Consider the following 26,315-nt stretch of genomic DNA (forward strand, 5'->3'; position numbering starts at 1 on the left):
AGTTGTGGGGGTTGAGGTCGCCGTCGAGACCTGCAAAAGAAGTCTAAACCGGAGGTGGGGTTGCTCCGGTATGATCCTCCGACGCTCAAGTCAGTTTTCTGTCTCAACAAGAATGGAGTGCTCGAACGAAAATTTTAGCAGAGTTTCTAGGTAAAAATGAGAGCTTAGAGAATAACGTATCTGGGGTCCCCTCTTTTATAGGCGGAGAGGGCAACAGACTGATAGCGATATCTGTAACCGTCTGGCAGTGGACCACCCAGAGTCAGGAGGAGTTTGTTGCGGAGAGTAGTGGAGTGGAATCGTGACTATCACCAGGACATGCCATGTGGAGTCTGTCGTGGGGAGTGGAGCGGCGTCCGTTGTCGTGACTTGCCAGAGGATGGAAGAATCGCGTGGTATCCGTCTCAGGAAGTGGACCAGGATCGTGAGCATCATAGCGGTTGGCCAGGGAGTAATAGAGCCGTGCGAAATCCGTCGCAGGAAGTGGAGCAGAGTCGTGGCCGTTACTGCAGCCACGCCAGGGAGTGCAGGCCTGTCGGCTGAAGCTCGACTGGAGTGTCTGGAGGGGAGAGGTAGTTAGCTACCCGCTCTAGAGGAGCCCGGAGTCCGGCTCTCGCAGGAGTCTGGATGGAGTCTTCCTTCAGTCAAAGTCGGGGGTGAAGTCCGACTCCCGTAGGAGTCCGGGCGGAGTCTTCCCATAGCCGGAGTCGGAGATGAGGTCTGGCTCCCGTAGGAGTCTGGGCAAAGTCTACCTGCAATTAAAGTCAGGGGCGAAGTCCGGCTCCCGTAGGAGTCCAGACGAAGTTTACCAGCAATCGAGGTCGAGGACGGAGCCCGGCTCCCGTAGGAGTCTGGGTGAAGTCTTTCCACAGTCAAGGTCGGGGACGAGATACGGCTCCCGTAGGAGCCCGGGCGAAGTCTACCTGCAATCAAAGTCAAGGGTGAAGTCCGGCTCCCTTAGGAGTCCGGACGACGTTTACCAGCAATCGGGGTCGAGGACGGAGCTCGGCTCCCGTAGGAGTCCAGGCGAAGCCTTTCCGCAGTCGAGGTCAGGGACGAGATCCGGCTCCCGTAGGAGCCCGGGCGAAGTCTACCTGCAATCAAAGTCAGGGGTGAAGTCCGGCTCCCTTAGGAGTCCGGACGAAGTTTACCAGCAATCGGGGTCGAGGATGGAGCCCGGCTCCCGTAGGAGTCCGGGCGAAGCCTTTCCGCAGTCGAGGTCGGGGACGAGATCCGGCTCCCGTAGGAGTCCGGGCGAAGTCTACCTACAATCAAAGTTAGGGGTGAAGTCCGGCTCCCTTAGGAGTCCGGACGAAGTTTATCAGCAATCGGGGTCGAGGACGGAGCCCGGCTCCCATAGGAGTCCGGGCGAAGCCTTTCCACAGTCGAGGTCGGGGACGAGATCCGGCTCCCGTAGGAGCCCGGGCGAAGTCTACCTGCAATCAAAGTCAGGGGTGAAGTCCGGCTCCCTTAGGAGTCCGGACGAAGTTTACCAGCAATCGGGGTCGAGGACGGAGCCCGGCTCCCGTAGGAGTCCGGGCGAAGTCTTTCCGCAGTCGTGGTCGGGAACGAGATCCGGCTCCCATAAGAGTCCGGGCTGAGTCTACCTGCAATCAAAGTCAAGGATGAAGTCCGGCTCCCTTAGGAGTCCGGACGAAGTTTACCTATAAGCGAAGTCGTGGGTGGAGCCCGGCTCCCGTAGGAGTCTGGGCGAAGTCCTTGTGCAGCCGAAATTGAGAACGAGGCCCGGCTCCCGTAAGAGTCCAGGCGGAGTCTTCCCGCAGCTGGAGCTGGAGACGAGATCTGGCTTCCGTAGAAGCCCGGGCGAAGTCTACCTGCAATCAAAGTCAGGGGTGAAGTCTGGCTCCCTTAGGAGTCCGGACGAAGTTTACCAGCAATCGGGGTCGAGGATGGAGCCCGGCTCCCGTAGGAGTCCGGGCGAAGTCTTTCCGCAGTCGAGGTCGGGGATGAGATCTGGCTCCCATAGGAGTCCGGACTGAAATCTGGTAGTTGTAGGAATCTACCGTTGGAGAAGTTCAGCCGTTGGCGAAGTCCGGGGTAGTTCGGATTGGAGTTGAACATGGTTGGAAGAAGTCTGGAAGGGATTCGGGGAACAGCTAATAGTCGTAGAAAGTCGGCTGGCGGTGGAGCTTAGTGAGCGCTTAGGGCGGTTTAATAGATAATTGGGGTAACTCATGTTGAAGGAGCTCGGGTGGTGTAGTGGGAGTTCGTCCGTCGGGAGAATTCAGTCAGCACTATGGGGATCCGACTGTTGGAGAAGTCCGGAGAGATACCATCTGCGGTCGAAAGCTGGAGGAGTCTTGGGAGGGTCAATCCTGTTAAGAACTTCGACTGAGGGTATTTTATACCCAACATTAATCATATAATATTTTTTATTATAAATAAAATAAAAATATTTTATTATTTATCTTTTTTTATTTATCTTTTTTTTTCTTCATTACCTCTTTCCTCCGACCTCTCGACCGACCCGCACCCATCCCCCTCCTGCGTGCCACCTACGGCCTCACCCTATCGCCATCCTCAATCTAGTCTGCCGTGGGCCCCATGCATGTTCCACCCCGTTGCCATGGCCACCTCCCTCTCCCCTTGCGAGGCACTCACCACGGCCCTCCATGCCACACCCGTTGCAGCCCTGCCCCACCATTGTCCGCACCACACTCACCATTCGCCCTTAGCCCCACATGACGAAGATCCCCCTCCCCTCCCCTCGGGCCCCGGTGTTTGTCCGGACGAACACAAAAGCCGCCCTCCACCCCCCCAGAACCCCCTTCACCTTCCCCCAGCCGCTGTACTCGCACCCCATGCATCCCTCGATGCCGCAGGTCACCACCCCCCGTCACCCAGCCACTGTCCCAGCCGACTGACGGTCTCCCTCCCCTCCCTTTTCAGTTCCGACGAAGTCCTTCGGATCGATATAAAGCCAAAAATGAAAAAAAAATTAATGATATTCCAAAATGAAAGAAAAAAAAAATCGCATCTTGAAGATGCGATTTCATCTTGAAAATTGAAACCGCATGTTCAATATACGTTTCAATTTTAAATTTTAAATAATTTTAAAATTTAAATTTTTTATCCATCTAATTGAAAATCATATGTTGGACATGCTGTTTCAATTTTTAAATATATTAAAAAAGATATAGGTTGAAAAGTAAATATTAAAAAAATAATTTTAATAAAAAATCCCTATTTTGTCCATGGTGACGCATTAGTCTCAAACCATTAGCTTCTTCGAATGACATGGGTCACCCTGTATTGTACGATGCTTCTTGTCTCCATAGAAAATCACTCGCACATCGACACGCAGCCACATTCCACTCCGTCTTGTGAAAATATCCGAAGGCTTTCTCCACGTAAGCCATCGCGTTTGCGGCACGCGTTCCATGGTTAAATAATCCCGTCTACATATGCACACGAACAAAAAAACCCCTCGTCGCTCTAATCTCTATAGATCCTTCCAATCTCTATCGTTCTCTCATCTTCGTCGTTCCGGAATTTTTAGCGATCGTTCTCCGACAAAAGGTGTGGTTTTTCGTCCGCCAAATTATGTTTTTTTCACCTTTATACTATCTGTTGTTTATTTAGATTTTTATAATCGATTATATGCTGAATCCAATCATTTGTTTTTGTTGTTTCCATGTATTTGAGCATTAAGTGGCGATTCTCTACTTACAAAAACTGCTGAAATCTCGTGTATTGTCGTTCTATTTTGTTCTCCTATGTTGGAGTTTGTTGTCGGTAATCAAAAAGCTGGATTTCAATAAAAAAAAGGGAGAAAGCTGGGATTTTTGCTTTGGAATTTGGATACGGCATTAGAAATTAATAATTAAAAACCTAACAAAAGAATTAATCAAAAAAAGATTTGTTGTAACGATCGGTGTTTTTTTATAGCTGCTTAATCCATTATTAATTTCTATAAAAAAATGATGTTAGGTTAGTTGTTATTTTAGGAGTTTGCTTTGCGTTAGATGAATTGGGCTTGAAATTTATTAAGTGGAGGACTGTGATGATTTTCAAATTATTTGGGTGGTACAGCGGTGGTATGCTCGGAGATGGTGGCGGATTAATTTTTTGCATTTGGTGTAGTAATGATAGAGACATGACTTCTCGAATCCTGTCACATGGGATTTGGGATACTGATGATAGGGATCGACGAACCCAAGTAATATTTAGAATTGGAGAATCGTTCTCATTCCTCTTGTGTTTGAGGGGGTTAGAGTGGGCTCCCCAAGATTGGTTAAGACTTAATAAAGTGTTTTGATGTAGGGTAATATGAGCGACCTTGCATTGGGAAGAGATGTCTAAATGAAGCCAAAAGCCATAGAATAGGTGGTGGAGGATGCTTTATAAATTATTATGTTACACCCTGGTTACGACTTAACTTCAACTTTCTGTTAGGGATCCATGATAAAATCCATTTTTCATGAGAGCTGATTACAATTTAATTAAATTAACAATCAAATGATATAATAAAATTAATATTAAAATTTAATTTAAAATTTATAGGTTAGAGACATGCGTTGCACTACCTTCAGGTAATTTTTGACCGTTATATGGAAACAGATTCGAGAACTCCACTCATGGACACATGCACAAACTTGCACATGCATCCAAGCATACAGAGCACAAAAAGCACCGAGAAATAAACCCAGAAATGATCGAATAGAAAGCCTCAGTCACATGCATCTCTTCATTATTCTTTCTTTTTTTAGTCACCTATAAATAGACATGTTCATTAAGTATTCGAAGTTCAAGATTGATTAGATATTCCATCTTATGTATGCATGCATGCAATTGGAATTTAAAACTGTACAGAGAAGAAAGTGAGAATGGGATATTGTTTTACTTTTCAAGATGCCCATAGATGGAGAACATATAGTGATGAAAATAATCCAAGTGTCGATATTATTTATTTATTATAAGTAATATAATACCTGCAACAAAATAGATGTCAGGCATCAGCAAATTCACGTACATATTTTGCACCAACTTTTGTGATTATCCTATTTTGGTGATAGCAAGCTTTCTTTTTCTTCCTCTGTGATTTTTTTTCTAGAAATGTTTGGTTAGATGGCTTGTTCCTGAGATTATTTAAACTAATTTTTTATGTTCTTGGACCCTACTTTTCTCATTGAAAAAGTGGTAACTTTACTTTTTTATAGGATTTTGCTTTTTGTTCATTGCTAGCTATAAGTTACCTTAAATATTCCATTCCTTCGAAGTAATCATTGCAGCCGTTGATAAATCAGAACCAGAATTTTCATGCTGTTCTGTTTTACTTGTTGGTCTTTAATGATCATATGGCTGCATGATTTCAAGCTAACACTTTATGAAATCAAGAAAATAAGGTAAAAGCCTTGATGAACACAGAATTTTGTATTTATGGCCTGTTAGTTACTTCTATATATCTGTTCATTAATAAAGCAGAGTCTCAAACATATTGCTGTAGGAAAGAATGTAGGAAAGAATGGAGTGTTTGCTGGTTACATATGCGATTAATAACATATTAAAATCACACACACACACCCTCAAAATAAATAAAGAAACAAAAAGATTCTGTACCAGAGTATATGCAGTTTTTTCTAACGCTATTGTTTTACTAGTCCATAATACTGTAGATTTTAATGAGACTAGTTGACATATTGCAGTGTCAAATATGCACATCAATATGTGATGGCCTCTTCATGTTGTCATTGCATCGGAATGTACTATACAGCTCCCATGAGAAAGACCTCAAGAATTTATTGTTCGCCAAAACAAGTTAATGACCTGGCAAGCTGCTGGGCTGTTCTAGTCAAGAATATATGCTAAGTTTACATTCCTGAATAATTTGAGTACACTATGTCTAATCGGTCTTTGTGTTGCTTTCTTATGGGATATATATGGCATATGTCACATGCTGATCAAAATTCTGATAAGAAAATGGACCATGATTTTTTTTTTTTTTTAATTAGTCTTGGACTTAGTTGAACAATTTGTGCTCGTAAATCATTTGGGTCTGTATTTAGTTGTTCTTGGTGGAGCTGAAGGTTTGCTGAAATATGTTTGACATGTCATTTTCAGGATAATACTTAATCTCATTTTCAGAATAATCCTTAATCTCTGTTCTTTGTCGCTTCTCCTGCAGCCATCTTGGTAGAGAAAATGGAAGGTGGAGAAACCTGTGACAAAGGGCTTTTATCAAACATCACATATGGGCTTGTGGGACATCAAACGGGATACCCTGTTGAGTGTCCCTATCCCCCCCCCCACTTGTGGCATACCCACCACCAGGATATCCTCCAGCAGCTGGCCCATATGCACCGTACGGCTACCCTCCACCAGGATATCCCCCTTATGGATGCCCACCATCTCGATATCCACCTGCCGGTGGATACCTGCCGGCAGATGGATGCCCAGCAGCAGGTTTTCCGGGTGCTGGTCCTTGTGTTCGTCCATGGCATGGTATTCGTCATACGGCATCTATACTATTTTTTCTAACACTTCTTGATCTGTTTGCTGCCCTTGTTCAATCATCAGAAATCATATGGTGGGCCTCTTTTTGCGCTATTTTGGTAGTGTAAATCAATCAATCTTCTATATGCTAATAATAAATTGCTCAATTTCTTCATGGCTGTAAAGCACTTCTAACGTTATTGAAGATATTTGTCGCTTCTATACAGCACTATCACCACCATCAACTTCAACAACCAAAATACCAAGGAAAAGTTGCTGTTTTTTATTAGCTATATGTGCCCTTTTTCTTATTCCCTATTTTATCGAATATATAATATCACACTCCCGACCCGAGATTGTGAATCGAAGGTCATGGCAACCACCGCAGACTCATAGAAAACTCTTCCCATAAGCATGCAAGGCATCTCATCATACTATCCTAAAACAACAGCGGAATAATTAGTCAATAATTTAAATCCAAAATATAACGACCTAAATTTTTTTTTTAATGTCTCAATAAATTCAACAATGATTCATAGTCCTTACATCAAATTCAATAAGACTTTCAATCGAAAATAAAAGTATAGAGATTCTGCTTCTGATCACTCTTCCATTCATATCTTGTATCATCTTAATTCCTCAACATCTGTAAAAACAGTAAAATAGGAGGTAATGAACTAGACAACCCAGTAAGCAATGATCACTTCTCAACAGATTTCATCAGGTATTTAAGTAAATAATCATTTATAGAAAATAAGTATATAAAGTTCATTAATTCGAAATCAATTTCTAATTATGCAATATGATTCATGCCTAATTCATTTCTTTTTTTGAAATTTAAGTTTCTTTCGAGATTTCAATTTCTTTCGTTCTTCAATTTTTTCGTCAACCATGAGCTATGACCACATTTTTCTTGTGGCAGGGTCATAACACCGCGTATCTTTTTGCGGTGAGCTGCGAATCATCTGGCAGCAAAGTCCTTCGGAACCGCTGGTCTCTCTGGCGGTTTGTCGCTGGTCTCTCTAGCGACGTAAACCCTTAGGACAAATCAATTGCCAACGTATATGCCCCCATTGGCGGGGTCCTTTACATAGTCAGGTTGTCAATTCATATTGTTCTTATATCAGAATTCTTCATAAATCATGTTTCATATTCTAATTTCGATAAGAAAACATATGAATATGTAGTATCGAAATCAATCAATATAATGCATCATGGAGTCAATATGTTCACTCATGCTTCATCATAACATTTCAAATAAGATATTTTCATAACAAAATACCATTCATTCAATTCATGCATCGTTTCACAAATCATGTCAGAAAAATACATTATAATTTATCGATAAATCTAGAAAAAGTGAAACATTACTTACCTCGAACACATTCCAATAAATTCATATAATTCTATAAATTTTTTTTCTAAAAATTCTGTTCGTAGATCATATTGCGATATCCCATGATCAAACATCCACAATCCTATACAGAATCAATTTCAATAATTAGAAAGAATACGAATACCATATTTCAACAGTTTAGATTGGGTCCGATCATCTAATTTCATTTAATCAAAATCTAATTAGAATCTAAAAGATTCAAAATTTGACTATCAGATCAAATCGGATTCAAAGTGATAGGACCGAGGTTTCTTCATCGATTTCATAAAATCAAGTAGAGAGAGACAATTAGAGGAGAGAGAATTCATGAGGTACAATTCGAATTGATCAGGTGACACAATCCAACATTACGATTGGTCTAATATCTCGATTGGTGAAATCAACATGTTCAAATCAAGTTATGACTAGATCGGGATCATGGATGATCAAATCTAAAGATTCATGGTCTGATCAAGGTGGGTGCCAATACACTACCCAACAATCATGGATCAAGATTCATCATCAGATCAGAAATATTAAAAAAAAAATTTCATTGATAAATCGATCAAGAGAGAGAAATCGATCGAGAGAGAAATGGCTTTAGAGAGAGAAAATTTTAGAGAGAGAAAATTCATCTTGGACTCCTCAGACGATATGATTCAACAAATTCGATTGATCAGATCAAATCATGCTAAGATTATCATGTGGATAATTCAATAAAATCATGAAAAATAGAATCTTAAAAATACCTAATATGATCAAAGTGGGTGTCAGTGTACCGTCCGGTGATCCCAGATCAAAAATCCATCACTAGGATCATTTAAATTCATCATCATTCTTCTCAAAATTCTAGAAAATCTTAGGAGAGAGAAATAATCTAGAGAGAGAATTCTAGAGAGAGAAAGTTCAATTCTAGAGAGAGAAAATACTAGTTCAGGTTGAAGGGAGAGAGGGAAGAGAGAGAAACTCTCTTTCTCATATTTTATTATTTATATCATTATTTATTTATTTTATATTTTCTTTCTTTTCTTTTTCTTTTTTTTTTTCTTTTTCTTTTTCTTTTCTTTTCCTTCTTCTTCTTTTCTTCTTCTCGGTTTTAACTTGGGCCGAAACAGGGGACGAGGTGGTCCCCTCCTTTGCTCGGCCGACCAAGGGCCGCAGCCGGCATGGCGGTGGCCGGCGACAAGGGCCGACGATCCCATGGCCCGGAGGGACCAAACCGGTGGTCGGCGGTGACCACGGGCGTCGGAAAATCGAAGAAAAATGGTAAAAATAAAGGTTTCTTCCGCAATAAAATCCGGCGACTCCGGTCGCCGGCGAGCGTGCACACAGGCATGGGAAGGAAAGGGGAGAAGAGAAGAAGGGGAGGAGGCTTACCTCCGATGCTGGCGAGGCTTTTCCGACGAGCAATTGGACGGGCACAGGGACGGGTCTCCGTGGTGGTTTTCCGGCGATTGCCGCCGACTGGGTCTCGGGTCTTTGGTGGAAAAGAGAGAGGAGGGATCTCCTCCTTAAATAGAGCCAGAGGGGGCTCTTTTTCGACTCCGATTGAGAGCCGGTGAACGGAGAAAGAAGACTCCCTTCGGAGTCTTCTCCTCTATTTTTTTTTTTGTTTGGGCTTTGTGGGCTGGGATTTATTACTCGGATCGGGCCATCACATGTAACTTGGAAAGAGAAGAACTTTAAGAGCCTTTAGTGATAATATGCCTTTTTTTCCACCTAAAATAAACTCGAATTTCTTTTTTTTTTTTTTGATGCAAAATAAAGTTGAATTTCTAGTATTTTAATTTCATTAATTTGGAAACTCTATATCCAGGTCATGGAGCTAGTAGCATGGGAGCACCGATACCTGGGGGTGCGGCTGCTGCTTACGGGGCTCACTCTATCACTCATGCGTATCATCATCATGGTCATGGGATGCCCCATGGATGCCATCATTGTCATGGGATGTTCCGTGGATGCCATCATGGCAGGTTCTAGCATGGCAATTTGGAGCATAGGAAGCATATGAGGTTTGGGAAGCATGGAATATTTGGAGGGAAACAATGTATTATCAGCAAGTTATTTGTTAAAGGTTTCAAATGGTCGACATTGCTGGTTCAGCTTTATATCACTAATGACTATTGTATAGGTTTCTGTCGACTCTAAGAATATTATGACCATGTCATCCGTGGACACTACATATCTCATGCATTATATGGTTTTCTGGGTGGATCTTTTTTCTTTTCTTTGTTTTTGTCTTTCTTTTTGTGAAATCAACAGATGGATGGTGCTATGATTAAAGAGAGAAGATTTCTACCATCTTATTGCTAACATCCAGGGTTCTACTCTGGGTTATTTCTAGGGCGTTGGCCCCAGTTCTGAACTGACCATATGGTGATAATGCATAACATTCATCCTTTGGGATGATGGGGTTGGTTAGTCCGGGACTCCGGGGTTTCAGTCATCTGAGCAGCGCTATATGCTGCTCAGATGGACATTATATATGCTTTCTTTCATTACAGGTTTTGAAATTGTGGATTGAGAGGGATCATGTCACTGTCATAGTTTGGCTTCGCCGAAGATCTTCTATTATCTATAATCCATGTTTGCTTCAGATATAATCTTGGCTGGTTTTACTCCTGGAGATGAGGGTATCTCATGTCTCACACCATGGTAATAGTCTAGCAGACTGGCTTGCTAATTTTGACTCCTCTGCAAGTTCTGCATGGTTTCGGAATTCTTTGGTTTTGCTTGCAGTAACACAATAAGCATAAGAAGTATTATATTAGCAACCTCCCGAGGACATGCTAGATCCTCCTAAGTTTTGGAAGTTGTGGTCTCTCATACTTTAGAGAAAATTATATATTAACATCTTTTGGAGTTTACAGTCTCTGAGAAAAATCATGAATTAATGAGTTTGGGGATTGTAGGAACATCAGGGAATGGGCATTTCAACCTTGCAATTTACAGTGAGTCAGTTATAGAGAAGTTAGCTTAATTCCAATTCACTGGCACCCAAGAATGAGGCCATGAACCATTGATAAGAGCAGCTAGGTGAAGTAATTAGAGTCTGATTTGTTGTACCGAGCAGTTGCATTTGCAGCCTTCTTCCATAGGATGTCCTGCATTCAAATCTTGTCGTTTCCAAATATTTGACCTTGCTTATTCCTCCACTCCCATCTTGACTACCAGAAATCTAAGAAAAAGAAAATGTATTGTACACTTGGATTAAGCAGTAATACAAGAGTGGCTTCTCTCGAGCAGCATGGTCCGAGAACCTTCTATCCTCTCATGGAAGTGAAAGTACTATTGGCCGTTACTTGTTCCATGAGGGAGAGCCTCTCTCACATGGATATAAAAAGCTAAAGAAACATCAAAAAATAAAAAACAAAAGAAAAACAAAAAAGAAGAGCCAGCTTGACTAGCTTAATGAGGATTATACATGATCAAATTTCCTTGTAGCTGGTGGGAAGGAATGACTTGATTGCCGTTTCTTGCTTAGCAAAGCATAAAAAGACCATGAAATTCTTATCAAAGGCTCAAGTTCTCTCTTGCAAGTCTATTTGAATATGTTCTGCCCCATCTCATAGTGATACAACACCATGTGGAACTTCAACTCACAGTGTTAGATCCAATAACAATATACACCATCAAAACTATGCTGGCATAAAGAATCAAGAATACAAGTACTTGTCCACTCGGTAAGCTCCCTTGGTATCTGATCCAGATACCGTTTTCTGATGTCCGTTGAACATCCATCAGAAATTGGTACGACACTCTCTGTATGGTACACTGACAATCAAAATCAAGCTCTGCCACAGTGTTGTTATATCTGCCCCAGACCAAGTTCATCTTTGATGTCATCTCCGTCTTCAAAAAGCTTTAGAAATCGAGCCTGTTCTTGTTCCCTCTTCCTCTTCTGCCAGTATCTGTATGCACCAACAGTTCCAGCAGCAGCTATAACAGAAACCAATGCACTGATAACTATCACTAGAACCACATGCATTTTGTTGTCAACAGATCCACTCTTTGAGCCAGAAGTTATACCAGCATCTACAACAGGAACAATGGTCAACAACATAGTCAGGGCAAAAACATCAAAGCAGATACAAAGCCATTGTGTGTGTGTGTGCGCGCGCGCACCCATGAGAGAGAGAGAGAGAGAGATTTGCACCAGCAGCAGCTGTACACTCCTCGCATATGAATGTGGCATTGAACTCCTCCTTAAAATGTATAGATTTGCCATCAACAAAATCATCAAGACACAGTTCCCACTCATCAAAAACATCATCAGATTTTATACCATCCATCTCATACAAACCACAGCGCTTGCACTTATTATCTGAATGCAAACATTTCTTGGCAGCTAGGTCTCTGTATTTAAAGCCAAGACATTGATAGATGGCAGTATCCTCTGTCAGTAAGTAGAGGTCTCAGGCAAAAACAGATATAAGAATGTCCTTGATTGCTACTAGGACTTGTGGATAGGAGAGAATTATGAATTTGTTGAAGTGCCTTAATATCTGCAATAGGTGGTAATTTTTTGCTTAAGAGAGTGCTTGCTGGCGAACTTTCACATTCACCAGTATGGTAGTATTGATGAAAGACAATAGTTCAAAGCTAAACCAAGTCAAAAGTTCAAATTTTGTGCTGTCAGTCTGCACCAGAATCTAATGATCATCTATTCTTATCTTGCAATTTTATGACCCAAGTTTGGCAACATTTCCTGCTTGTTGAAATATTAGCAAGCCTGCACCAACCAAACTCATGTCCCTCTGGTTGACTTGGATACATGACTTGCAACTTTCTATTCAGCAAGAATGGGACAATCTAGCTATGGCACGCATCTAGTGTATCAAAAGAGAGTAATAACAGAAATTTTGACAAGACCACCCAGGATGCCATGACAACTACTGATTGAGTCAGAGGTAACTAGCTCCACGGAACTTCCCAACTGACAGGCAAAATCGCAAATAAGATATCTACTACCTGTTCCACATTGTCCTCCCCAGAATTTCAATGTAAACCTTGTATATCCTTTCATCATTTCAATGAAATGTAGGTAGGCATTTTAGCCCTCCTATTTCTCCAAAAAAAAAAAGAAAAAAAAAAGCTGCTGTCAATGCTGAAGATTAGTCAGAGATAGCAAAGAGAATGTGAAGAAGCATGTCTTGATCTTCATCAGATGTTATCCTTTTCCAAAGAGCATCTTTCATATAATGATGGAACTAATTAAAAGATAAAGTATTTCAAAGTTATTTCCTTTTTAAAAGATTATCCACACATACATTTGGAACTGAAATTATAAATCTATGATCCCAGTCAGATGTTAAGCAAAACATTGAAGCATGCCCAGCCTTCATCAGATTACAATATCCATATGCAATTTAGAACAGAAGTGATATATTGGTGATTTGCCAATATTTTTCTTTAAGCCAGTGCTAACATCATGATGCTGCATTATAATATCGACAATAATAACTCTACTTTCTAAACTATAGACACCCAAAATTCCAGTTCCATACTCAGCCATGAAATTGGGTTCCGACCTAATTGCTTAAAATAAGTGTCCTTAGATGACAGAGAGGACATTATGGATGTTTTATGCTCATAAGAATAGAAAATTTTCTGAAAGTTTAAGATCTCCATTGTTACCAGAGGGCTGTCCAGATTTGTTTACCATTGTTAAAACCTCTAAACAATAAGTCATTTTGTCTTGTGGTTATTAATTAAAAGCATACTAAGATAAACATAGATGGATTTCTATTTATTCTTCATGCCAGTAACAAAAACATAAAAAGCATCAATTGTTCATGAAAATGTTACACTAAATTAACAAAATTAGCTACAAAATAAAGTAAACTTTTGAAACTGAAAAAAGTGTTATATAAAACTAAAACATACCCAGAGTTTACTCTTAAATAATGAATTAAAGGAGAAATTCATTTTTCAATCAAAGTTGGAGGAAAGTGGGAAAATTTTCTTTGCTGCCATAACAAGTGCTCAAATGAACATTTTTATAGGCCCCATCTCATCTCTATAAGAATTCTAGCCTCTTAAATAGGATCATGACAATAATTGTGGCTACTGAATCAACATACAATAGCCTATTGCAACTTATAGTAGGAAAAACAAATACAAGGTTCTTTCTTCCCCACAGAAGTACAACAGCCAGATGGGCATGTTGACTCTGCTGAAGCTAATATCTTTGAAAATTCTTTGTTTGAACAATATTTAGCTTTAGATGAAATGAAAGATGAATGCAGAAATGGGAAGGAAAGAATTCAGTCATTAACATCTTAAAAAGGACAAACCTCATGAACTTTAGATTTTTTTCAAAAAAAAATTATGATTAATGGCGGGAACCAAGTCCCATTGGCAAACTTCTAGAGAAATTCTTGAGTCTGAGTTTATGTTATCATAGCAGTAGAACACTAGCTCACTATAAGATGAGGACATGAGTAGATTCAGAAAACAATAACCTTATACACATCACCAAATCATTGCTCCTTTAGTTATAAGCACTCAAAAGAAGGTGTATTCTGGTTATAACTCAGATCAAGCCTCCAACAGTCTTAAGCATAGGAGCACCAAGGGGACCAATATATTAGTATTTTTTTTTTTGATTGCTGCAAATTTAAATTGACCAAATATGAAGTAATTCTTGCTTGCAAATTTAGTAAAAACTTCCCTCAAAGCCAAACCAGGTATATACCCAGTGACATGGTAGGATAATATTTCCTAAGGTGAGCACAGTTATTACCGCTAGCAATGAATAGATGGGAGAATGATTGTTGCTTATGTATTTTGTGCTAATATGATTTATCTAAGTTTGTTCGCTCTACACCAAGAGAAACTAGTGTGGACGACAAATAAGAACATAACATAAATAACTATGCAACATAATAGATTTTGAGTCATCTATGTGATGAAAGAATTATAGACCTGCCAAGACTCTTTGCCCCTGAAAGTGTAGAAAAAGTGTTTCTCCTTCACATCTGGCAATATTATCTTTTTCTCGCCTCTACAGTAAAAATAAATGGTTGGCTCGCCAACCAGAAATTCATGAGTATTAGAAATTTGGATTGACCCAAGTGTAACTGCCTTTGATGAAAAACCTCCTGCAGAACAAGAAGTTCTGTGACAACTTTAAGCAAAAAGATTTGCCCCAATCTGAAAACTCTAAAACCTTCACCCATGATCATAGAAACCAATACAATATAAAGTTGACAACTTGAGAGCATTTTATGGAAAGATATCAAACCACACGAACCATGAATCTTTATTGTGCTTGCAAATTTTAACCTTTTAATAAATCAACAGATACATATGCCAAGAACAAAAGAAAAGAAAAGCAAATATCCTTTTCCATTTGCACTGAATTATTTCGTCTATTCTATCAACTACCACAAATTCCTTTATAACTCAATATCCAAATGTTTTCTAGTATTCCATAACCCCTCTCTCTCTCTTGGATTGGATGTAACTTCCATAATGTTTATAGTTGATATGGTAGGCCACAAATTTCTCTAGGTAAAGAAACTACCTGTTGGGTACAAAATACCCACGGCCGAAGTTCTCAGCGGGATTAGCCCTTGCGAGCTCAACCCGGACCCCTACAGGAGCCGGGCTACGTCGCCAGCTCCAACCTCAAGGAGGACTCCGCCCGGACTCCTACGGGAACCGAGCTCCATCGCCAACTCCAACTGCCGGTAAGATCCATCCGGACTCCCACGGGAGCCGGACTTCGCACCTAACTTCAATTGCAGGAGGACTCCGCCCGGACTCCTACGGGAGCCGAGCTCCATCGCCAACTTCAACTGCCGGTAAGATCCGCCCGGACTCCCACGGGAGCCGGACTACGTCGCCAGCTCCAACCTCAAGGAGGACTCCGCCCGGACTCCTACGGGAGCCGAGCTCCATCGCCAACTTCAACTGCCGGTAAGATCCGCCCGGACTCCCACGGGAGATGGGCTTTGTCCACAGCTCCAACCTCAAGAGGGACTCCGCCCGGACTCCTACGGGAGCCGAGCTCCGTCACCAACTTCAACCGCCGGTAAGATTCGTCCGGACTCCCACGGGAGCCAGACTTCGCACCTAACTTCAATTGCAGGAGGACTCCGCCCGGACTCCTACGGGAGCCGGGCTCCATCGCCAACTTCAACTGCAGAAGGACTCCGCCCGAACTTCTACGGGAGCCGGACTCCGTCCGCCACATCAACTCTGAGAGGACTCCGGCCGATCTCCTACGGGAGCCGAGTTCCGTCCTCGACACCAACGGCTGCAGACAGACTTCGTCCGGACTCCTGCGGGAGCCGGACTCTGCCCACGACCCCAACTGCAAGTAGACTTCGTCCAGACTTCTATGGGTGCCGGACTTCGCTACCAACTCCAACCAAGCTCCGACCGACAAGTCTGGACCCCCTGGCGGGCCACAATAACGGACAACACTGCTCCACTCCCTGCGGCGGACCCTACGCGACCCCATTACTCCCTGACAGGCTGTATTAACGGCCATGATTCTGCTCCACTCCCTGCGGCGGATCCTGTGCGATTCCACCACCCCCAGATGAGTCACGACAGCGGACGCCGCTCCACTCCCCGTAACTGATCCCGCGTGGCAAGCCACGGCGATAGCCACGACCCCGCTCCACTACTCTCCGCAATAAATTCCTCCTGACTCTGGGCGGCCCACTACCAGACGGTTACAGGCGTCGCTATCAATCTGTTGCCCTCTCCGTCTATAAAAGGGAAACCCCAGATACGTTATTCGATAAGCTCTCATCTTTCATCTAAAAACTCTGCTAAATTCTTCGTTCGAGCACTCCATTCTTGTTGAGGCAGAGAACTGACTTGAGCGTCGGAGGGTCTTGCCGGAGCAACCCCACCTCCGGTTTAGACTTCCTTTGCAGGTCCCGGCAGCGACCGCGACTTCCTCGACTCCAGCTTCTCCGGCGCAAGCGGATTTTTGCACCAACAGGATTGGCGCTAGAAGGAGGGCGTGTGTCTTCGCAATACCCTTGTTCTTAAAGGAGCGCTCAACGGATCCACCTCCGGTCATCTTATCCGGCACCCACTCCTCCTTTCCTCATCTGATGCCTTCTCGCGAGGCATTCGCACAACTATCTCCGGCTATGGTCGCCGACAAGGAATGGCCGGACGATCGGCCTCTATCAGATTCCGTCAACACCATTTCGGGGGGATCCCGGCGGGAGGCAACCAACATACCGGCTGTATCTCCCAAGCAGCAAAAGGTTGAAGAACCCATAACCTTTACCGAAGAAGACACCCAGGGAGTCCAATTCCCTCATAACGACGCAGTCGTAGTTTCCTTGAACATAGCAAATTACGACGTCCGTCGCATTCTTGTCGACAACGGAAGTTCGGCCGACATCTTGTTCTATGACGCCTTTTCAAGAATGTCCGCTCTTGACGGTCATCTGAGGCCGATTTGCTCCCCCCTGGTAGGGTTTACCGGTGACGCCGTTCCGACGGAAGGAATGATAGCTTTGACTGTGGCCGCGGGTCAATATCCAAAGCAATCCAGGGCTCTGGTGAATTTCTTGGTGGTGAAGGCGCCATCCGCCTACAATGCAATCCTTGGCCGACTCGGCCTCAATGCTCTCCGAGCTGTCGTTTCGACCTACCATTTGAAGTTGAAGTTCCCCACCAACCAGGAGATCGGAGAGGTCCAGGGAGACCAAGCCCTGGCCAGACACTACTACAACATCGCCTTGCAAAGAAGCGATCAGGCTGACCCCTGTCCCGTCGATGGACTCGATGCTCGCGATGACCTCACCGAAGAAAGGGGCGGCCCAATCGAAGATCTGGTCCCAATCCCTTTGAATGATGGGAACGCGGAGCATGTGGCGCTAATTGGCTCCAACCTGGGGGAGGAGGTGCGGACGCGTCTTATTGATTTTCTACGAAGGAATGCGGACGTTTTCGCTTGGGTTCCAGCGGACATGCCGGGGATTGACACGGAAGTCATGGAGCATCATCTGGCCGTCGATCCAAAGCATCGACCGACGAAAGAAAAAATCCGGAGTCATGTCCCGGAGAGGCAGAAGGCGATAGCCGAGGAAGTGGATAAGCTCCTCAAGGCCGGATTCATTAAGGAAGTCAATTATCCTGATTGGATTTCCAATGTTGTTCTGGTCAAAAAAGCAAACGGCAAGTGGAGGATGTGCATAGACTTCAAAAAGCTGAATAAGGCTTGTCCAAAGGACAGCTACCCCCTCCCCAGAATCGACCAACTGGTGGACGCGACCTCAGGCCATGAGCTCCTCACCTTTATGGACGCGTTCTCCGGCTATAATCAAATTAGAATGACGTCGGAAGATGAAGAAAAGACAGCTTTCATCACTAATCGCGGCCTTTACTGTTACAGGGTCATGCCTTTCGGCCTCAAGAATGCGGGCGCAACCTACCAACGGTTGGTGAACAAAATCTTCAAAGAGCAGATCGGCCGAAACATGGAGGTCTACGTGGACGATATGCTCGTAAAAAGCAAGTCTTCCAGAAATCATGTCGCCGACCTCGAGGAGACCTTTGACGCTCTCCGAAAGTATAGAATGAAGCTGAACCCAACTAAATGCACTTTCGGAGTAACCTCAGGAAAGTTCCTGAGCTTCATGGTATCAGGGCGCGGGATTGAGGCCAATCCAGAGAAAATTCGCGCCATCCAGGAGATGACCGCCCCAAAGTCGATCAAAGAGGTTCAGCGCCTCACAGGGAGGATAGCGGCTCTTAATCGCTTCGTCGCGAGGTCGGCCGAACGGTGCTTGCCCTTCTTTCAAACTCTCAAGCAGCCGAAGAACTTCTGTTGGACCTCTGAGTGCCAACAGGCGTTCGAAGAGTTAAGAAGCTACCTTAGCTCACCCCCGCTGTTGGCAAAGCCTGAACCTGGGGAGGAACTATTTTTATACCTAGCGGTCTCTCCCATGGCCCTCGCGGCCGTCCTTGTCAAAGAAGAAACGAAAGTTCAGCGACCAGTCTACTACATTAGCCGCGCGCTGAGGGACGCCGAGACCAGGTACACCAAATTAGAAAAACTGACCTACGCCTTGTTGGTTGCAGCACGGAGGCTCCGACCCTACTTTCAGGGGCACACCGTAACGCTACTCACCGATCAACCGATCAAGGCGGTTTTGCACTGGGCTCACACCTCCGAAAGAATGGCAAAATGGGCGATTGAGCTCATGGAATTCGACATCAACTACAGACCTAGACCAGCAGTAAAGGCCCAAATACTGACAGATTTCATAGTAGAGTGCACCATCCCAGAGGAGGCCGAACCTGAGCAAAGCAAAGTTGACGACCTGAAGTCTCAACCGAACTCCCCCAACGAAGAGGCCAATCCCTTCGATTGCTTTTGGACCCTCTATGCGGACGGATCTTCCAACATGTCGGGCGCAGGTGCCGGCCTGATCTTGGTCAGTCCGGAGGGAGTCATCGCGGAGTACGCTCTGCGTTTCGGGTTCCCCGCAACAAACAATGGAGCGGAATATGAAGCTCTGATCGCAAGACTAAGGATCGCCAGAGAGCTGGGAATAAGTCAGCTCCGGGTGCACAGTGACTCTCAACTGATGGTGGGGCAAGTCAGCGGGAGTTACGAAGCGCGGGAGGACAGTATGGCCAGATACCTTGAGAAGGTAAAGGAGCTCACCCCCGCCTTCAGCAGCTTCAACATTAGACAGATCCCAAGGTTGGAGAATACCAGAGCCAATCTTCTCTCCAAGCTGGTGACATCGGCTCCGGCCGAATTGCCCAAAGGCGTCCTCTTTGAAGTTCTAAAACACCCGAGTACAGAGGAATCGCGGCCCGTAATGGAGATCGACCATGAGCCCAGCTAGGTCGACCCGCTGATAACCTATCTCAGAGATGGAGTTCTCCCCCAGGACGCGAAGGAGGCTCGGAAGCTCCAAAATCAAGCCTCCCGGTACATCCTTTATGAGGGCAAATTGTACAGAAGATCATACTCCTTGCCCCTCTTGAAATGTCTCCGGCCCTCGGAAGCTGACTACGCCTTGTGGGAAGTACATGAGGGGATTTGCGGAAACCATTTGGGGGCTAGATCTTTATCCCACAAGCTGCTCTGCCAGGGATATTACTGGCCAACGATGCATCGTGATTCGATTGAATATGTCAAAAAGTGTGATCGATGCCAGAGATACGCCAACGTCCAGAGACAACCCACCACCGAGCTCACACCCTTGAGTGCCCCATGGCCTTTTGCACAATGGGGGATGGATATCCTTGGCCCTTTTTCCATGGCATCTGGGCAAAGGAAGTTCCTCCTCGTAGCGATCGACTACTTCACCAAATGGGTTGAAGTCGAACCACTAGCAAAAATCACGGAAGCAAAAGTACAAGATTTCGTCTGAAAATCGATCGTGTGTAGGTTCGGTCTGCCTAGAACCCTAATCACTGATAATGGACAACAATTTGCGGGAGCGAAATTCGCCGAATTCTGTGAAGACCTAAACATCTCCCACAACTTCACATCAGTAGCCCATCCCCAAGCGAACGACGAAGCTGAGGTGACCAACAGAACCCTTTTGCAGGGGATTAAGACAAGGCTTGAAAAAGCGAAGGGAACTTGGACGGACGAACTTTATCATGTGTTGTGGGCGTATCGAACTACTCAGAGGCTACCTACGGGGGAGACCCCTTTCGCTTTAGCCTTCGGTACGGAAGCCGTCATCCCCATCGAGCTTAAACTCCCGTCAGCACGAGTCGTGGCGTTCGACGAACATCAAAGTTCGCAAGGTCTTAGAGCCAACCTCGACCTACTGGAAGAAAGACGGGAGATAGCTCAGGTTCGGATGGCATCCTACAGACAGAAGGTTGCTCGATATTACAACGTCCGGGTTAAGAACAAAGCCTTTAGAGCGGGAGATCTAGTGCTTCGACGAGCCGCTGTCTCGCAACCTCAGGACCGAGGGAAACTCGCCCCAAACTGGGAGGGACCGTATGAAGTCAAAGAAGTAGTCCGGCCCGGAACTTATTATCTTAAGGAACTCGGAGGAGCCGACCTCCCACAACCGTGGAGCTCGGAAAACTTGCGGATGTACTACCAGTAACTTCATTTTAATTGAAAATCACATACCTATATGTCCTTGGACAATGCAAACAAACTGTATCAAAAACGAAAGGGAAACCTCATCCCGACAAGGTCGAAGGCCCGGTTCTTTTAGACCGGATGGGGGGAGAGGCCTTACAGCGCCCTAATGTGCCCCCACAGCCATGTCAGGAACAGGAGGAGAACCTCGTCCTGACATGAGCAAGGTCGAAGGCCCGGTTCCATTTAGACCGGATGGGGGGAGAGGCCTTACAGCGCCCTAATGTGCCCCCACAGCCATGTCAGGAACAGGAGGAGAACCTCGTCCTGACATGAGCAAGGTCGAAGGCCCGGTTCCATTTAGACCGGATGGGGGAGAGGCCCTACAACACCCATATGCGCCCCCACAGCCCTGTTAGGGACAGGAGGAGAACCTCGCCTTAACTTGAGCAAGGTCGAAGGCCCGGTTCCATTTAGACCGGATGGGGGAGAGGCCCTACAATGCCCATATGTGCCCCCACAGCCATGTCAGGAACGGGAGGAGAACCTCGTCCTGACATGAGCAAAGTCAAAGGCCCGGTTCTTTTAGACCGGATGGGGGGAGAGGCCTTACAGCGCCCTAACGCGCCCCCACAACCGGGCCGGGAACGGGAGGAGAACCTCGTCCTGACATGAGCAAAGTCAAAGGCCCGGTTCTTTTAGACCGGATGGGGGGAGAGGCCTTACAGCGCCCTAACGCGCCCCCACAACCGGGCCGGGAATGGGAGGAGAACCTCGCCCTGGCTCGAGCAAAGTGGAAGGCCCGGACTCCTACGGGAGCCGGGCTCCGTCCACGACGCCAAGGAAGACTCCACCCGGACTCCTACGGGAGCCGGGCTCCGTCCACGATGCCAAGGAAGACTCCACCCGGACTCCTATGGGAGCCGGGCTCCGACCACGATGCCAAGGAAGACTCCACCCGGACTCCTACGGGAGCCGGGCTCCGCCCACGACTCCAATCACAGGAGGGTTCCGTCCGGACTCCCACGGGAGCCGAACTTCGCCTTGACTTCAGCGGAGAAAAATTCCGAGCGAAAAGGAAAAAGGAAGGCAACGGACCATGACAGCTACGATTGGAAAACGGACAGCGGTCGAGGTACAGAAAACTCTGTCACCGCAAGGACTGGGGCTCCCATCGGGAGTCCCAGCTTTTGAGGAAGTTTTCGACACAAAATAGGACAACTTACTTAGGGTGACAGAAGCTCGGATCCTCGAATTCAAGCCCTAGGAGGGACCCCAGGCCCGAATGGCCCCAAGCGAGCCTGCAGCCATTGACGGAAAAATGACAACCGGGTATCTTCGAACGGCGTAAAAATCGAAAAGGAGCTCGGCAAATAACAATCCAACACGAATAAAAGAGGTCGTCGATGACCTTAGGACGACGTGAAAAAGAATAGAAGAAAAGGAGGAAGAGAGAAGAAAGAAGAATAAAGAAGTTCGACAGACAACTATTCGATGCAAGATGCAGACGAGGTAACAAAATCTCCTTTTCATTTTTCAACCAACAAGGTGTACGTTACAAGACCCGGTGGGCCAAAAAAAAAAATAAAATAAAATAAAATAAAATACATCATCGACGACATCGAGAACACGGTTTGGAAAGGATACACCAGAAGCCGCTTCAAGCTGCAAACTTCTCTTTCCATTTCGTGTCCAGTGCGTGTGGCGGGCCTATCGGCTTTCGCCCCGCCTTGCTTCGCCCCACCTCCGAAGTCCCAACCTCAGGGGGAAAAGGATGGGATAGATTCCCGGGGGCGGTAAGGGCAACGGCAGTGGCGACGAAGACCTGTTTCAAGAAGAACCAGAGTCACCCTGGGGGCAACGGTGGCGCCAAAGATATGCGTCGTCACCGAATACTCCGTGGTAGCCACCGTCCAAAACGCTCCGGCAAGGTCGGCATGCGCTACTTCCACCGTCCCCGCAACAAGTTTTACTGCCCCACCGTCGACGTCGACCGCTTCTGGTCCCTCGGCCCCGACGGCATCAAGGATTCCGCCACAGCTTGTGACGATAGCTCTGCCCTCTTGACCGGTATCACCCCGCCTTGCTACTCCGAAATTCTCGGGCAGAATACCTTTACCGGCGGCCCCCGTTATTAAACCCTGTTGTTGAAGGAATTCTTCCTTGAGCCCCCTTTGAAACGATGGGGATCCTCAGCGGCCACTTGATGACCGGAGAACTCACCAGCCGCTGTTCTCCTCCTCGCCTTCCTCCAAGCCCTAGACATCCCTTCGAGGATGGCCTCCGGGGTGGAGGACATGACGTGGGAACCCCTTAGAGAAGAATCGAGGGGCTGAAGACGGCAAGGACCGGTGCGGAGGAAGTGGCTGAGTAGCTAGGCTCTCAGACGAAAGAAAGGTGCCGTCCTCTCGGCAGGATGAAGCCCCGAAGGAAGAGCAGGGGGTTTAAATAGCCAACGGATCTTAGCGCAGTTATGGCGGCGGGTGTCCCTAGGCCAACTGGTGCGTGCCACGTGTCCCGCATGTCCCACTCGCCGCTATCGAAGATTGACTGTTCGCAAATTTCCGTAGCGCGACGCTTGGGATCACGTTTCGGCGGGAGTTCCGAAAAGACTCTTCAGGTCGCCTTAACCGGAAAAAGGGCTCTGACGTGCGCACATTAAATGCCAACATATCCAAGGGCAGTTATGCGCAGAATTTGAGGGGATAACTTCGGCCATGCCCATCTCTCTGTACTTCCTTCATTCGAAATTCAAACTCGGAAGTAGGGGGACTAGTGTTGGGTACAAAATACCCACAACCGAAGTTCTCAGCGGGATTAGCCCTTGCGAGCTCAGCCCGGACCCCTACAGGAGCCGGGCTACGTCGCCAGCTCCAACCTCAAGGAGGACTCCGCCCGAACTCCTACGGGAGCCGAGCTCCATCGCCAACTCCAACTGCCGGTAAGATCCATCCGGACTCCCACGGGAGCCGGACTTCGCACCTAACTTCAATTGCAGGAGGACTCCGCCCGGACTCCTACGGGAGCCGAGCTCCATCGCCAACTTCAACTGCCGGTAAGATCCGCCCGGACTCCCACGGGAGCCGGGCTACGTCGCCAGCTCCAACCTCAAGGAGGACTCCGCCCGGACTCCTACGGGAGCCGAGCTCCATCGCCAACTTCAACTGCCGGTAAGATCCGCCCGGACTCCCACGGGAGATGGGCTCTGTCCACAGCTCCAACCTCAAGAGGGACTCCGCCCGGACTCCTACGGGAGCCGAGCTCCGTCACCAACTTCAACCGCCGGTAAGATTCGTCCGGACTCCCACGGGAGCCGGACTTCGCACCTAACTTCAATTGCAGGAGGACTCCGCCCGGACTCCTACGGGAGCCGGGCTCCATCGCCAACTTCAACTGCAGAAGGACTCCGCCCGAACTTCTACGGGAGCCGGACTCCGTCCGCCACATCAACTCTGAGAGGACTCCGCTCGGTCTCCTACGGGAGCCGAGTTTCGTCCTCGACACCAACGGCTGCAGACAGACTTCGTCCGGACTCCTACGGGAGCCGGACTCTGCCCACGACCCCAACTGCAAGTAGACTTCGTCCGGACTTCTACGGGTGCCGGACCTCGCTACCGACTCCAACCAAGCTCCGACCGACAAGTCTGGACCCCCTGGCGGGCCATAATAACGGACAACACTGCTCCACTCCCTGCGACGGACCCTACGCGACCCCATTACTCTCTGACAGGCTGATTAACGGCCATGATTCTGCTCCACTCCCTGCGGCGGATCCTGTGCGATTCCACCACCCCCAGATGAGTCACGACAGCGGACGCCGCTCCACTCCCCATAACTGATCCCGCGTGGCAAGCCACGGCGATAGCCACGACCCCGCTCCACTACTCTCCGTAATAAATTTCTCCTGACTCTGGGCGGCCCACTACCAGACGGTTACAGGCATCGCTATCAATCTGTTGCCTTCTCCCTCTATAAAAGGGAAACCCCAGATACGTTATTCGATAAGCTCTCATCTTTCATTTAAAAACTCTGCTAAATTCTCCGTTCGAGCACTCCATTCTTATTGAGGCAGAGAACTGACTTGAGCGTCGGAGGATCTTGCCGGAGCAACCCCACCTCCGGTTTAGACTTCCTTTGCAGGTCCCGACGGCGACCGCGACTTCCTCGACTCCAGCTTCTCCGGCGCAAGCGGATTTTTGCACCAACACTACCCATGCAACAATCAAGCACTGTAAGTCAACATGCATACGTCGTATGCTTTGGCTCTGAAAAGCAGACACTAAAAAATTTTAGCTGATCTTCATTTTCTGACTCATTGCTTCAAATGTCTACATTAATTTTCAAGGAATTGAAAATTATGTAATTGCAATTGGGGGACAAAATCAACCATTGCAATAGCACAAAGAAAAAGAAAAACAATTCATAAAAAACAAACCTAGGAAACACCCTCAAGCTCATATTTAAGTTTTTTTTCGGAGGAGAAAAGAACTCATGAACAATAAAGAATCTGATGAACGATAATAATTTCACACCCATCCTAAACAAAACCTGTCCTCTTACCATTATTATCCAAACTGGCTGCCAACTCTTATTTTCTTAATTATTTCTGTTACTCCTGCAAATCATATCTAAAATTCAACTAGATTTTAGCGGTTTCCAACCTCTATCCTTTCTTACTCTCTCTCACGATATGAATTAGAAACCTCTGAAATCTCCCAACTTTTCCCAAGAAAATTTGATAGACTTCTCCAAATGCATGCAGTCAATTTATTCTCTTTCCTGTCTTTAAATAAGAAGGAAATCCATGCAAAATATTTACAAATAACATTTTTTTAAAGAAAAAGAAGAGAATTGGTTTGCTTTACTAGGAATAGAGCACAGAAAGACGCAAGAAATGAGGACGAGACGAAAAATCGAGATCCCGGGAAGAAGAACACATCTCGGCCTCTTCATATCGATCGAGTGGGTGACGCCCAGAGCAGAGAGAAGGGTGACGCCCAGAGCGCAGAGCAGAGAGGTTTGGAGCAGGAGAGCGGTGGAGAGAAGGGCGGAGGAATGGGTTCTCCTCCGGTGACTTGGCGGAAAAGCTACGACCCTGGCGTTCTAAAAGGGTCTAGGATTCAGATCCGAACCCGGTAAAAGGAGCCGGGGTGGGTGGGGAAACGGAGTTCAATTTGGGAAAAAGTGTGTTTTTTTTTTTTATTGTTTTTTTGGTAGGAGGTAAATGGTAATTGCTTTTTTTCTTTTTTTTTTTTCCGGCAACAAATGGTAATTGCCTTTGAAATTTTCTTCATTCATCATAATGGCCAGGGATTCTCTCTCTATCTTCATCAAAAATGACAAAATGCATTGCTCGTTATAGCCATGGTTACTTTATCAAAGAAAAACTAGCTTATAATCCCATACGGTATATAAGATACAAATTTTTTTAAATTTTTTTTA

At 46.0% G+C, this 26,315-nt stretch overlaps 2 protein-coding genes across 3 annotated transcripts; one reads left to right on the plus strand and one right to left on the minus strand.

The window, feature by feature from the left end:
* The first annotated feature begins 3,371 nt into the window (after window positions 1-3,371).
* On the plus strand, window positions 3,372-10,042 carry LOC105034703 (uncharacterized). Its single transcript, XM_010909955.4, has 3 exons — window positions 3,372-3,540; window positions 6,146-6,462; window positions 9,645-10,042. Exons 1-3 carry the CDS (start codon window positions 3,426-3,428, stop codon window positions 9,837-9,839), a joined length of 627 nt encoding a protein of 208 aa, XP_010908257.3. The 5' UTR covers window positions 3,372-3,425; the 3' UTR covers window positions 9,840-10,042.
* A 1,293-nt stretch (window positions 10,043-11,335) lies between these two features.
* LOC140851942 (uncharacterized) lies at window positions 11,336-25,732 on the minus strand. 2 transcript variants are annotated; one of them, XM_073244299.1, is made up of 2 exons: window positions 11,985-25,732; window positions 11,336-11,863 (listed from the first exon to the last, which is right to left on the minus strand). In XM_073244299.1, exons 1-2 carry the CDS (start codon window positions 12,118-12,120, stop codon window positions 11,637-11,639), a joined length of 363 nt encoding a protein of 120 aa, XP_073100400.1. In that variant the 5' UTR covers window positions 12,121-25,732; the 3' UTR covers window positions 11,336-11,636. The 2 variants fall into 2 exon arrangements, 1 of the variants encoding a protein (XP_073100400.1); XR_012134761.1 differs by having other exon boundaries at window positions 11,728-11,863; window positions 11,954-25,732.
* Between the last annotated feature and the right edge of the window lie 583 nt (window positions 25,733-26,315).

Source organism: Elaeis guineensis, chromosome 10 (genome assembly GCF_000442705.2).
Source record: "Elaeis guineensis isolate ETL-2024a chromosome 10, EG11, whole genome shotgun sequence".
Taxonomy (NCBI): domain Eukaryota; kingdom Viridiplantae; phylum Streptophyta; class Magnoliopsida; order Arecales; family Arecaceae; genus Elaeis; species Elaeis guineensis.

What these genes read in the sequence shown, in the direction of transcription:
- LOC105034703 (XM_010909955.4), top strand. Translation starts at nt 3,426, where the DNA reads ATGCACACGAACAAAAAAACCCCTCGTCGCTCTAATCTCTATAGATCC. An exon ending in CGATCGTTCTCCGACAAAAG is followed by an intron (nt 3,541 to 6,145) that starts GTGTGGTTTTTC and finishes CTTCTCCTGCAG; the next exon opens with CCATCTTGGTAGAGAAAATG. An exon ending in TTGTGTTCGTCCATGGCATG is followed by an intron (nt 6,463 to 9,644) that starts GTATTCGTCATA and finishes CTCTATATCCAG; the next exon opens with GTCATGGAGCTAGTAGCATG.
- LOC140851942 (XM_073244299.1), bottom strand. Translation starts at nt 12,120, where the DNA reads ATGGATGGTATAAAATCTGATGATGTTTTTGATGAGTGGGAACTGTGT. An exon ending in GGAGTGTACAGCTGCTGCTG is followed by an intron (nt 11,864 to 11,984) that starts GTGCAAATCTCT and finishes TTCCTGTTGTAG; the next exon opens with ATGCTGGTATAACTTCTGGC.